Source organism: Dendroctonus ponderosae, unplaced genomic scaffold, assembly GCF_020466585.1.
Source record: "Dendroctonus ponderosae isolate FM_Combo_2020 unplaced genomic scaffold, Dpon_F_20191213v2 Dpon_F_20191213_1, whole genome shotgun sequence".
NCBI lineage: Eukaryota > Metazoa > Arthropoda > Insecta > Coleoptera > Curculionidae > Dendroctonus > Dendroctonus ponderosae.
In genome coordinates, this window is record NW_026017110.1 from 52,324,199 (window position 1) to 52,339,259 (window position 15,061).

General features: G+C 33.7%; 1 protein-coding gene across 1 annotated transcript in view; it reads right to left on the reverse strand.

The window, feature by feature from the left end:
* Positions 1–294: 294 nt before the first annotated feature.
* The window catches only part of LOC109533827 (solute carrier organic anion transporter family member 5A1), a gene marked incomplete in the record, with an annotated part of 30,482 nt that continues 15,715 nt past the window's right edge, over positions 295–15,061 (reverse strand). The window contains 9 exon segments of the mRNA XM_048661592.1: positions 295–2,742; positions 2,804–2,992; positions 6,651–6,799; positions 6,856–7,069; positions 7,130–7,492; positions 7,546–7,710; positions 7,769–8,122; positions 10,024–10,597; positions 10,958–11,264. Of these exon segments, the coding sequence (XP_048517549.1) occupies positions 2,513–2,742; positions 2,804–2,992; positions 6,651–6,799; positions 6,856–7,069; positions 7,130–7,492; positions 7,546–7,710; positions 7,769–8,122; positions 10,024–10,597; positions 10,958–11,264 (2,545 nt within the window).

Here is a 15,061-nt window from a genome sequence, read left to right on the forward strand (position 1 = left end):
AAGTTTGGTCTGCCACTTGAATTTGAGATACCCTGTAGCAATTGATGCTATCTTAAAATAAACTAGACGTTAATATCTACAACTTTTGTATTTAACATTTTTCTCTAATTTTCAAATTAGATGTTAAAACGGAGTGGCCAAAGTTAAATCAATAACCTTGTACATATATTTCCAACGTAAAAAAAGCAGCGGGTGAATATTTTCCAAATAATAATGTTCTACCTGGATGTGTTAAGCAAGACCATTATCTCGTTTAGATTTAACGTCGCATTGTTTTTTTGCAAAAAGACAAAATTTACTCCTAAGTGTTTTATTAAAACCACATTACAAACTTAAGCAAAATCATCATTAACAAAAATAAAACACATTGATATTAAAATAAAAAAAGAATAAATATTTGTACCTCTACTAAATACACTTTCTCTTTTTCATAATATCAAACATTCGATCACACTTAATTGCCATATTGCTTTCGAGTAAATTTTAAGATTTACAATATTCGAGCTTAATTTCATTCCTTAGTCCTTTCTGAGAAGTTTCGATTAATTGAAAATATTGTATTCAAAGCAGCTAAAATTCCTTGCATTTCCGCGACATTATAAAATAAATATCATCAAGTTAATATCAAAGATGAGCTGTACTAAATTATTAAATTTGGACTTTTAATATATTTTAAAGTACTTGTGAAGTAAAGCACTACAGATCTAAAATTGATGAGATTCACAAAAATGCAAGGATAAAATCAAATGCAAACATTTGCAATCATCAAAGTTTACAGAAAAATATTAATTTGTTATAATTAATTTCTATAAACTGTGATTTCATTTTACAAAAGAATACAGCTTGCTGCATACTTCTGGCGCAATATATAACCTGACTTTATACTCATAAGTACAAATTGATTATAAAGATACAATACATGGAATGTAGCTGAACATTACATAAAAAATGCAATGAAGCTGAATGCAAGTGTCACATAAATGGAAAACAGGAAACACTTCCAGTTCGATAAAAATCAAATACCTTGTGATTAATCACAACAATTTGTCTAACACCCCTGTCCAAATAAACTTTTCAAATTCTGAAAGCATGAAGTTAATTAGTTATTGAATATTTTTGAGCACGATTTCTTCTTACAGCAATTATTCTTCAAAAAAATGATTTTAACTTTAATGAAATGTCTTACAATTTCAAAGGCAAATGTTTCCACGAATCAAAATGTTACTTACTCCGTTTGCATTCAGTTAGAACACACTTTGATAAGCTCCATTAATGTTGTGTTAAACCCTTAATAATAGGCGTAAGTACCTTAAAATCATGGGGAGATCACTTTCGACAAACTGTACTGAAGAATAAAGTAATGAGAAAATTTATTATCATCTGATTAATGATCACGGTGAATCGGTGAAGTAAAAACGTGTTCCAACAATAGCTATGGACACATTACAATTCTATTTGAAGACGAAACTGTTGACTTGCTACTTATAGCATATGCGCTGAAACTATGCAAGCTATACTAACTAAATTTGATGCATTTATATAGCAACAATAAAACTATATTTTTTATTAAGTATTCAAGATCGTTTTGAGAATGCCAAAAGTGTGGCATATGTGATATGCAGAGTACAGTCTTTTCAAACATAATTGACATGTGCGTAAAATATACGGGTGTGTGAGGAAGTCAACAGTCAAACTTAATCGTTTATAAGATGTAAGTGAGCTACACTAAAATTTAAATTACTTTAAAATCTTTTAAATGCAGTCAACTTACTATAGATGGCAATGAACTAAATGTATTACTAGGTATAGATCTAAATTAAAAATTAAGTTTTAGTATTAGGAAACATCTGCTAAAGCTATTGAGTGTAAAATTTAGAAGCTTGTGAGAAATTACGCGATAATTAGTAACAATTTTTTTGGAAGATATGTGGTTTGTGGAAATATTGCCATTCGGGACATAATTCGTAAGATCAGCCAAGTATTTTAAAAGAGATTACCATTATTCCATATATTTTGCTAACAATTTACCTAATTATCCAATTAGTGTTTAGTAAAAAATATATATTGTTCCAATTATTGTACAAACTTTGGATTCCTTACGTTAGCAATAATTATATTGTTTTTAAATATTTTTAATAATTGAGCGACCAAGTGGCGTATATCGAAACAACGCTGATGTGTAATAAATTCAACATCAAGTTTAAATCTATTGAGAAAATTCATGTACTTACATTTACAAGGACAGATCCCTGAGTGTGCATACATTAAATATAGACAGTTTCTTATTTGTTAGCGCATTTAGAATTTGTTCCACGTTAATACTCCTTAAATTTAATTAGTGTTTTATTGACAAAAATTGGTAAAATACCAGTTCGCGTTTGTACACCAAGAGGAACCTGTCACTGAAAAAATGTTCTAGTGATTGCTAAGATACATAAACTCTAAACTAAATTAGAGCAACTAAAACTTTAAGTAACTCAAATAGGCAGGAATAAATTATAGATTGATTGCACTAAATGTGGCGTCGTTTAAGACCAGGATCAGTTTCGTTCTCAGAAAACTCATTTTTGTATTCAGTAGCTGCCATCGAGGCTTTAGCAGCTACGTGTGCTTCCAGTGCTTCTTTCACTAACTTCATTGTTTTCGGTGAGTTAGGTGGAGGAAAATCATGTGCTGTTGCAGAACTGAGATTTCGTGAATGGCAACGTGAGTGACCTCGACTATGAAGTCCTTCAGCAAATACTGAAAACAAAAAACAAATTCATTTAAAAATCTATACTAACAATTTCCTTTTTTCACTTACGCTTGTCTAAACTGATTATTGATCCTACAATTTCATTTGCAGATATGACCTTATCTTCGTCAATCATTTTTCTTCGACGTACAAGCCACCAATCCGTTAAAAATATTCCTAATGCAAGAATTTTTATTCCCGCACATAAGCCCACATATCGGTAGCGAAATTGCTCTATATCGTATAGAAGACAACGTCCTAAAATGAATTAAAAACATGTTACTAGAAATTCGTATTCGTGAGCAAAATATAGCAGTAGCATTTCAGTAGCAGTATTCACAGTTTCCACAATTAACAAAATTATTTTGTTGTGTAAATAAAATCTTAATAAGCACATGATCAGAACGGTACTGCGACAATCTTAGGCTCAAAAAAGACGATCTGAGTTAGTTTTTATAAGGAAAAAAGTATCGAACTTCTGCTATTGATGGAAAAAGTTCTTCAAAAAAACTGTTTTTTGAAATATCGGGGGAATGATACGATGAATTGATGAATTTTAATGCAACTCGCTGTGAATTGATTCTTATGTAAGACTCATATTTAGATGAAGTAGCCGAGTCCATCCAGTTTGGGCAAGTGGTGAATTCCTGAGTGTCTTGATACAAAAATTATCAGAACTCTGTAGTTCGTAGCTGAAATTAACTATTTTTTTTACATAAAGCTACTACTGGGCATGATCAGTTTACTGCAGAAAGCGTTTCTAAAATACAAGCAATTTTACCTCATTGTGTCAACGTAAACTTGATTTTGCCGCATTACAATTATATTGGGCGGTGTACTTCAGAGTCGGATTTAATTGGTCATATTAGGTCTGGGTAACACAGTGGATTTTCAGGTGTTCACTTAGCGACACCGATACGGTTTGCCGTATCGATACAGCGACATAGCGCGCCACACTTTTTATATGTTGGGAACAGTTATAACAGGAAAAGACGCTGTGTTTCGTAAGTTCGCTAGCGGTGCTTTTTTGGTTTTACTGAAGAGAGACTATGACACATGCTGGTTGCGTTGTTTTAATAAATGGAATGAATGAAGTCGCAACATGTTGTCTTCTTGTAAAACCTATTTGTCCCATAAGTATCTGTGATTTTAACACAGGTAATTAAATTTCGAAGCTGCTGAGTCAGCCATAAATTATGACCGAATGACTTTTGCTCCTTTATGTGACAAAACCATTTAAATTAGTTTCTTGACCTTTGCAGGATTTAAAGGCAGGAATTTGCCATTTTGCTTTGCTGAAATATCGAAATCCCATATGTTGTACTGATAGTTCTGCTTGGTCCAAAAACCTTAAATCATCAGATATATCAATCAGATATTAATGTATTTCAGTCGTACCTATACGAGTGAATTTTGCTGAGGAATAAAGTACCTTCATTTTTCACAATATCGAACATTGTTATTAAGGAAAGTTGATCAGAACTGAAAACTACGTTCCATTATGCAATTACATCCAATTATATGAAAAAAAAATTACATTTTCTGACAAACCTCGGATACGACAAAAAAAAAAACATAATTGTATTTCAAATTTTAGAACATGCAGAACTTTTTATGAAGAGTAACTTTTTAAATTGATTAATAATTAGTAACATTAACAAAAAAAAGTTTCCCATATGAAACCAATTTAAACAAACAAAAATAATAAAACTTGATGCTCATCATAAGTAGGTGCTCTTATGATTTAGAATGAATTAGATAACTGAACGTATTTTTCAACTCTAATCAACTTTTCTTAATAACATTTTTCGATATTGCCAAAAATAAAGATCCTTTATTCTTGAGCAAAATTCATATTTTCTAATATGCCTCGTATACGACTGGACAAAAATCTGATGGTTGCGTTTTAGGTTTTGATACAATCAGAACTTTTAAAGAAGAATAACTTTTTCCTTAAAATTAATCATAAAAAGTTTCCCATATGATGCGAACTTAAGTAGATGACACTGTATATAACATGTAGTAATAAGGGTTTCAAAATGCGATAAAATGTGGGACTATCTCGGTAGCTTCGAAATTCCATAATCGTTCGTGCGGCTTTATAACGTAATATACGAGGGCCGTCTGATAAGTATCGCCAAATTGCGCCACTATCACAAGATAAATTTACTATCGTAGACGGCTACTGTCAAAACTGTGAGGAAACGGGCATCTGCGGACTTCAGAAAAATGGGAAAAAAAGAAAAAAGCAATATCGGTCGGTCATTTGATTCTTGTGCCTGGAAGGAAAATCACGAAGCGAAACATAGAGTCCTTGGATAGTACCGTGAATCTACTCCTTCGATTGCGACTGTCCAAAATTGATTTAAGGAGTTTCAACGTGGCCGCATGTCGGTTTTTGATGTCGCAGATTTTGCGGTTTGATAATTGCAGAAAAAATGGCCCGATTTGGCGAAGTAAAAGGTGCTCTTCTACCATGACAACGCACCGGCTCACACCTCCGCCGTCGCAAGGGTCAATTGGGCTACGGTCTGGTGCCTCATCCACTATATTCTCCAGATTTGGCCCCGTGTGACTTATTTTTGTTTCCAAACTTGAAATTCATTCGCCGGGCAGAAATTTCAGTCGAATCGGTCGAAGGAGGTCATTGTCACCACGGAGGCCTACTTTGCAGACCTCGACAAAAATTATTTTTCAGACGGGTTATGAAGTTGGAGCATCGCTGGGTCAAGTGTATCGAATTAAAAGGAGGTAAGTAAACGACTGTTGAGAAATAAATCGCCACTTTTCCAAAATTTTTCGTTTCCCTGCCGAGAGGGTCGGAAACCATATGGTAACTGCACGTGGCCTTACGAAGTGCAATCCGAAGTCTGCCACCTTGAATGCAATTTAATGTTAAGTGTTGTTCAAGGTGATGCGTCGTAGGAGGCGAGGTACACACAGAGCGCCATACAACTGTCTAAAGACAAAGTATTACCCAGGCCTAGGCCATATTCTTGGGTGTCTTATTTAGATTTATTTCCATTCTATGAAACAAGCTCTTTTTAGCAGACAGTGTCGATGCATCGCCGGTATATTGACTGTTTAACCCTTTCACTACTAACAGCAACTTCGAATTCGTCAACTGCGTGCGGCTCAAATAAGAGCCAGCGTATATCTACGTCTGGAGCAGCAATATGTTGTTGCGTATAAGTACGTCTAGTGCAGCGGAAAGTATTTAGCCTTATTTTACGGTAAAAAGGATCGCATTGACATAAACTACGCGACGCAACCACCTGCAGGTAAGGCGAAAAAATAACTCGTGCTAGAATGAGCAATACGGATCATAAGTTTAAATTCTCGAAGCGCGTATAAATACGTCTTGAGCATTGAACGTATAAAAAAATTTGAAGCTGCAAATTGTCTCTAAATAAACTTTTTTAGGTATTGTAAGTCCTTAATGAGGACACATAATCTGAAAAAAGTTCAATAATGTGACTAAAATTGCTTGCGTAAATATACGTCTAAAGCAGTTAAAACTTCGGCGTATATATACGTCTGGAGCAGTTTAAGGGTTAAAGATGGCATTTTGACGAATAATGTTAATGACGAACGATCAATTTCTGAAGACTCTGATAGTGATGAATGTACATGTTGACATGTAAGTGAAGATTTTCAATATCTAAAATTTTGTGTACTTCCATACTTTCCCTGGACATCCGTAATTGAAAAATGAAAATTAAAAAAAAAACCAATGAACTAAATATGTTCAGATGAGTTAAATTAATTAAACTAATTTACTAATTGAAACACGTTTTTAAAAATATGTTTACCCATATTAACGCCAGTTTTCATCCTTATCCAAGTTAGATCATATACATATATATATATCTAGTATTTATTAAAAAAAAAAATTCAATATATAGGAGTAACAAACCTCCTTTTGAGCCGCAAGTGCTCTTCCAAAGCAGGCAAGTGGAGTCGATAAGGTTTCCGAAAAGAATGGGAGCTGGAATATACCCAAACAACCTGAATATCACAAACTGCATACCTAAAGCAAATGATCTTTCTTCTTCACTAACAGATCTGTAATGAAGACGACAATGAACATTTTGTAAATTTAAGAATTAAATTTGTATTACCTTAATACTATCATCAATAAAGGCATCTGCGTGATTGCCACGATAAATGTCATAAAAAATAGTAATATTAAAAATGGATATATGGTATGACATTGTGAATTACATGGTCCTGCCGTAGCTACAGGCACAATGGTCACCTCCGAGAAATCATTCTCTAACGGAGAAGCGTAATTTATGGAAGATCCATTTTTCAAGCTCATATTTCCATGAATACCTGAAAAACATCGACAGTATAACACGAAGAATTGCATTATTGAAATAAACGTGAACCTACAGGCACAGTTGGTGTAATTGGAGCTCAAAATCGATGTACATCCCGCATGACAGGGACTAAAATAAGTCAGCCCATTGTTTCCACAAACAGGTTCGACATCATTCATGCTACATTCGCAACCAAAATTACACGAAGCAGTCAAATTGACTTGAAAAGGTTGCGTACTGTTGAAATATGGAATTGTAGTCCCCGCCATCTTCAAGTTATCGCACCCGAGAAAGAAAAGTAGGCCATAGCAGAATAGGCAAATTGTGTTGGATATTAAGACGAACTGAACGGCCCCTTTTGGACGCAGTTCCATTTTTTTCAGTATCAAACCGCCCATGAAGATACCAATGCAAGCTCCAGGTATAGCGATGGAGCCTGAAAATCGTTTTTATATCACTTCGGTTTTCAAGCTAAAAATGCACACTTACCAGTGAATACACTTGCTTGACTTTTTCCTAAACTGAATTGTGTCTCAAGATACTTAGGAAGGAAAACAACGAATCCCGAAACTATTATCAGCTCCATACATGCGCCTAAGCAGGTCACCATGTAAACGGGATTCGACGCCAATCTCCACATAGATCTAGGAATATCTAGGCGAAAAACGTATAGCTCAAAATAAACACTAATTTCTCTAAACTTTAAAATTACCTTTAATATCTTTTCCGTAGGCATTGTCGTCCATGGTATTTGTATTAACTTGTTTGTCTTTATCTTTATTAGCTGCACTAGTACCGGCTCCATTTGCCGCCGCCTCTTTTTCCATCAGACGGATCTTCTCTTTCTCATGAGTAAGCACTTTGGGAAATGAGAAAAATGGAACGGCCACTATTACCAGCAGAAATCCGCAGAGTAAAAACCCTCCCCACCACATGCCAACCCATTTGCTGTCTCCAGCATTAATTGAAATTATTTTCGAAAATGAATCCATGTGGAAGGAGAGCAAATATGCGCCCAGTAGAAAACCAAGAACTGGACCAAACGCTGCCATGCTGTACATGCAACCTGCAAGAAAACATATAAACTCATTTAAACTGACGTAAATTCAAAATACATTTTGAACCGTTGCCGAAAGATGAGTTATTAAATTTCAATATGCTCTAAAAATTTTGCATTTCCGCTTTTTTGCAACTTTAAAACTATGAAGAATTACTGAGAAGGCGTTATTAGGAAATTACAGCTCTTGGGCCGCTCTATCAACACGCTGTTTGCAATTATCCCGATGTTTTTACCGCTTCCGAGATGTAACTGATGTATGTTTCAAAATTTATCAAATATTAGTCAGGAATGTTGCTTGGCGTCTGAGTCTAGAAATAGTTATCAGATATAAGCCATTTCACGTTCGGATCTCTTCAATAAAATCAGCGACAGCTGATAGGTAAAAGATCATTACGACTGTTTCTATAGTTTCAACAGTTTCGGGGATGTAACGTGTTTCAGCGGCACTTAAAATAAGGCGATTAAAAAAAAATTACTCGAAAATACAGTTTAATTAACGCCCTTTCACTTCCTACAACGGCCGCGGTGTTTTCAAAGGTCTTAAATCTGAATCGACTCAAAACAGAGGACATTTTAGCTCCCATTTCAAAATCTTTATAAACTAATGATTCTCCTGAATTTCTTTGGAAAAGCAGTACCTTAGAAAAACTCTTGAAACGATAATCAAATGCAAAAATGATTACCTAACTAAAACGTTTATTTCAGAAAAATTGTGAAAGTGACCAACACAAAAGTTGTTTAATTTTACTCAAATTTTTTAAATCTGAATTTAAAATAAAAATATAAACCATGGACATTTGACGTAGTCTTTTTTTTTTATTGAAACACCCTATATAGGTCGAGTGGATTTCTTTTCCCGATTTCCGAAATATACATATTCCCTATATTTGTATTAGCCGTATTTTCTGTATTATTTAAAAAAAATTGAAATAGCAACAAAGTAGCCTTAAAATTTGATAAGGCGCTATCTCCACCCCATAACGTCCGCGCGGTAGCACTTTTTTTTAAATGAAAATGTCTTAATTGGACCAGCCAGCGGGTCCTATCCAATGGCCTCCAAATAGCCCCTACCTAACGCCTTTTGATTCTTTTCTATGAGGTTATTTAAAGAATATGGTGTATGATACTTTAGTTAGACGTCTTAAAATAGTGGATGCAATTAACGATATTAATATTAATCAAAACTAATATATTAAAAATTTTATCTATATAATTCGAGTAGATTGTAGAGCATGTCTAGAGTCAAACGAAGGTTATATACAAAATCAGTGATTTTAATGATTTTGTTTTTCTCTTTTTTATTTGTTTTCACATTTATAGTAGCAATAAACTCCGTTATATTCTCTCTATAGTTTTGTGTCATTTCAGGTTACTTTAGTTTGTTGCTATTTAAAATTTTGAAAACATAATACAAAAAAACCGTTAACACAAATATAGGCAATATATATATTTCTGAAATTAGGAAAAAACATCCCATCGACGTGTCTAAAAATATATAGGCTGTTTCATTTAAAAAAAGGACTATGTAAAATTAACATTTATGTGTTTTATATTTTTATTTGAAATTCAGGTTTAAAAAATGTGAGTAAAATTAAACAACTTTTGTGTTGGTCACTTTCACAATTGTTTTGAAATAAACGATCTAGGAGGGGTGTCAACTTATGAGGAAACACCCTGTACATATAGGAAATACGATAAGTAATTTATGATGGTGAGAAAAGTCCATCCATTCTATTTGGATGTACAATATCCGAATGAAATATGGAAATCAAATCAATATCTGACTGGAAAAAATAATTCGCAGTTTCGAGGCTCTTAATGAAAATTGCAATTAGAACATTTTCAGAAAGTATTTGCTAAACGTTTAATTTAGCATTAAAGTTGGAGTAATTGCGATAAGGACTCACCAATATAAATAGAAGAACTTTCAGATCTAACATGGTCATCAATGTAAGTGGTCCCTAGGGTGAAGAGGGGAGACCCTCCACAGCCTAAGAGAAGTTGGGCTAAAACGAATAGTAATACGGGTCCAGTCGTTGAAGGAGATCCCTGAATGCAGTTGTCTCCACGAATATTATTAGGCGCTAAAGGTGGTGAAGATAAACTTGAAGATAACCGTCCCAGTCCCATATCCTGTTCATGAACAGTCACTACGCGACACATATTATCTTCACTGTTATTCACTTCAGTCACTTCAATATTTTCATCCGCTATAAAGTGCGGAACCATAAATATAAGAGAACCTATCCCCATTATAACCGCTCCAACACCGATCCATACTGGTATATGCCGGCGGCTTCCCAAGTAACTTACAAATATCACTGTTATCACATTTCCAATTTCATAAGAAGATGCCACAAGCCCCGAAAGGCTTGAAGGTATCTCAAAACGTTTTTCAATTGTTGTTATCACAGAATTGATATATCCAGAACTTAGCGCTTGTTGCAGAGTGACCAGGAAAGACAGCAGCAAAACGAAAAACTGAAAAAAATAACAAACGGACTTAGTAAAAAATCAAAACGGGCCAGAAGTAAAATTGGACAAAGCGGAGGTTGCACTAAATTGGCTTTGGGAATAAAATCTTTCGTGTTTTGATTTACTTGTATCAAAAGCTTATTCTAGATCTTTTGAAGTGTGTTACTAAAACTGTAGATGCTGTAAAAGCAGAGAAAGTTCTCATTGACCATGAGGAGGGTTGAAAAGTACAATACATATATCAGAAGCGACTGCTTCTTCAAACATTATTATTATTCGTCGCTAGTCATTCTCCGTTTAGAATTGTAGACACTTCAGTTTTCAAATCAGTCGAGCTGTATTATGCTTTCTTATCTAATAATTTACCTTTATACTAGCCAAACTTTGTACACAGGAAGGTCTAAAACCAAGTATGCCGCAGTCCTTTAAATCTCTCAGTATCACAGGTGGTTCGTTGGTTCGGCCCATAGTTCCGACAGCCGAATGCACAGTCCTATGAGGGTCAAATCCTGATGAAGGATTTCTGCTATGACACTTAACAACAGTGTCAGTACCATGACAAAAAGCAGTGGTACACTTGGTAGTGCCAAGATCATCAGAACATGTTTCAGCGTGTTCCTCTGGGATACTTTCCGAGTACAATCCGGTCATAGCATACATTGACTCTTGCCGCCTGCGAAAAAAAAATGTTCCATGTACCTACATATTGACCAGCTACGGTTCAATTAATAAATGAAAGTTGCTTGTTCAAGAAAAAAAAAACAAACCTGCCTGAATGCAGGTCGATATCAATGGAATATTTAAAGCAACCATAATTGACGTTATTCTACAAGGAAATTTACAGTGGGATCTATGTTATGCCAAACTCATAATTTAGTTTCCAAACTTGAAATTCAATAGGACATTAAAAATGAAAGCGAAATTCGATTGGCTGGAACTTCACAGTTCATTTCAGAACGATATTCCAATCAATATTGGGGTAGACATGCGAGATCTCGAAACTATTCAACTTTTCCAAACCTACACATATTGATCAAGTAAAAAATTTAAAACCTGTTTCAGAAACGCTCTACATTTAGCCTCAAACGCTCTATAAACAAAGCATAAATGAACGGCCAGTGACATGGTAGTTAATGGCTTTATATTTATTGTTAACCTGCTGGGAATTAATGCTTAACCTGGGAATATGGGTCAAAATTGGACCGTGCATATTATTCACTCTGTCGTTTAAATTTATATTAATTTTTTAAATAAATAAATTGCTCACAAAAATAATTCAACACGGGGTGATTGATTGGTCAAAGGTGACTCAATGGCATTAACAGTTTCAGACTGTAATTTTTTATAATTTATGTAACTATTAACGTTAGTTGTTTTTGCAATAACATCAATTCTTGAAATGAAAATACCGAACTGGACTTGAGAAGCAAAAAACCACGGTAATTACTGAAATAAACGAATCGAATTGATTTCTAATGGAGGATACTGAAAGATTATCCTGATGAAAACAAAAATATTTGTGAAAAGTGCATACAGTTGCTCCTGCAACTTAATAACTTTCCAAAATTAGAATACTTATACATGGAAAGCAGTTACAAAAGCACACAAAAAACAAACAAGCACTATTTGATAAATTAACCAGTTTTAGAATTTTTTCTTATGTTTCTAGATTCTATTATCAACTTTTATTTCTTAAAATTCCATCAATTTGACTGTCCTCCATTTCGAAAAGCTTCTCACACTTAGCTTATGATTTTCATTCATTTGTTTCATTTATGTACTAAAGCAATAAAATTAATAATTGGAGCACCAGTCGTAAGTCTAAGTAAAAACATTTACTGCAGGATTTTCAATCAAATATGTGTTTACTTAAGTAAATCTCTTGTGAATCTCGGTTTCTGTTCATTCTATAGACAGTCCCTTTACTAGAAATTAAATTGTTTTTAAAATATGATGTAATTAAGTCGCGACTGGTATTTTTAAGATAACAATAAATTATGCAGTATGTTTTCAATATGCCATACTTGAAAAATCTTCATATTACTTTACAACACCTTGTAAATGTTCAATTAATTATTTTGCTGACCTTTTATCAATCACTATCAACTAATACATGAAATACTATGAATATTTCCATTAAAAGCTGATCTTATTTGTAAATACACTCAAGAGCTAAGTAATTGAAAATAGATCGTTAAAAGTGTTACATCAATGCATCAAGCATATGAAATTGTGATTTTACCGCACGAATGGTAATTTCATTTAATGGATTTCACGAAAACAGTTAAATAAAAGATGTATTTTAAAAATGATATTACATAATATATTTATTTACATCGCGGAATTTCAAAATAATGTTGTTGATTTATAAATCCCATCCAGATTACTTTGTTCGAGAAAAAAACTTTTACAAGTCTGATTTTTATATTTTCTGCAAAAAAACTGACAGAAAAATATATTTGTCACATAACACCATGATAAATCGCTTTGGGGACTTAAGAATTACTTAGTGATTCAGCAATGCGAATAAATTCACTGCACTTTGAACTCTTAACGATATTCAAGTGCTTTCACTTAAAGCAGTAATGTTGGCATGAAAGATCATAATAAAAGAACGGTCGCGATATCGAAAATGTTTGCTTGATAGACCTCGGTATAGATTTCAAGAGAATTTGAAATGGTCACACAAATATCACTCAATTTCAACTGCATTAATCCCCTGGTGTATATTTGTTCACATTGTAGTCCTTGCTCATCAAGTCAACTCCTTTTTGTATTTACTGTTTGTATATAAAGTAATAAAATATATACAGGGTAGTCCATAGAAAACAAAACAGCGGTATTTTTGGATATTTTGAATCTTGCAAAAAATGCTCGGACTGGTAAACTTTATCCTCAAGGGGGACACATTATAGAAGAGCACATAGACACCATACAACACCATAGAAATTGGGTTCGGTTAGTTTTAATATCATGGGGTCAAGTAGTACTTATATTGTTGGAAAGGTCCTCGATTCGTGTTAAAATGATGCAAATCGATTAACTATGATTCAACATTTTTCAATGTGATCAAATTGGCTACAAGTGGAATGTTTTGTTAAAATTGCAAATAAAAAGAAACGAATAATAACACATTAAGTAATAAAAATTTATTTCCTTTGAAAAGATGCTCAAATTGTTAATCACCCGCTGCCATACAGCAATATATACAAGTTTTTCCAAAACAAATCTATTTTGAAACATCTGTGGGTTTTTCAGACGACAAAATCATCTTCATTCAATTGGTGTACTACATGAAGCTTGTATGGATGACTCTCATTTGAATAGTTGATCTAGCGATCTTGCTAATAGTATATAATTTATTCACGTTCAAAATTGGGTCCACCGCTATTTGCTTTAAGATTTCAATTTCGGAAGACTTATTTCTAAGTGGAAATTCATGTTCAGAATGGCATTTTTTCTTGAGAGCTGATTCAGTCAGTTGGAACTTTGCAACTCCTTGCCAACATGTTTGTTCGGAGGTCGTTCATTAAACAAACGTGCAGTACGAGTTTCTCTGTCCTTTACAGAGTACACTATGTAAAATTCATCTTTTTGCATTTGCCTAAGTTATGGACTTTTATTTAGCGAATTTCTGAAGTTCATTCGGTGTATAATATTTCAATCACTCAGTGCAATAACTGTGTTGACCTTATACAATCGCCTTTCTACACCTCTGATAAGATACAAATACACTTTACTTGAACACTTTACAATCAACAGTAACTACCGACTAGTTTATTAATTTGTAATTTAATCCTATTTGTTTAAATCTATTTTATCACATTTCCCAAAAAAGTTAGTCAATTTGAGCATCACTATAACGAGAGTCGAAATACCTTTTCAAGACAACTCGACTTTCCAAACTGCTTCTTCCTTGACTCATCCCCGGATAAAGTGTTCTTAATGTGTGCCCCTTGAATATAGTTTTGTTTCCGGGGGACCAACTTGTATAAGTGTAGAATATCGAGTAAAAATTCGACATGGGAATGAAAACCAACGATTAAATGAAGATCTAGGATTCTGGCATCTTTAAATAGAGTAATGACTAGAAAAATAGCACTGGGCGATCTGTTTATAAATATTAGCGCAATTCGAATTAATTCGTTCCGGCACTTCCTGGACTTACAATCCAGGAAGCGCACTTCTGTAGATCTACTATGTAAATAGTTTCGTGAATTGCAGGCATTTCAGTGTTGTAAAACGCACAAAACGTAAACGTAACTGTTACATTTACCAGCTTACTAATGTTATTACGTGTAAGCCAGATATCTATTAAAAAATCAGCTAAATTTGCTTCTGCTAGGCTTAAAATGAGTCACCTGACAGATAACAACTTATAAAAGTCTGTAGTAAAATGCAATTGCAAATAAAATGTTTGTTTACATTGATATCCTATGGCTGGATTGACATGAAGAATATTTTTCAATT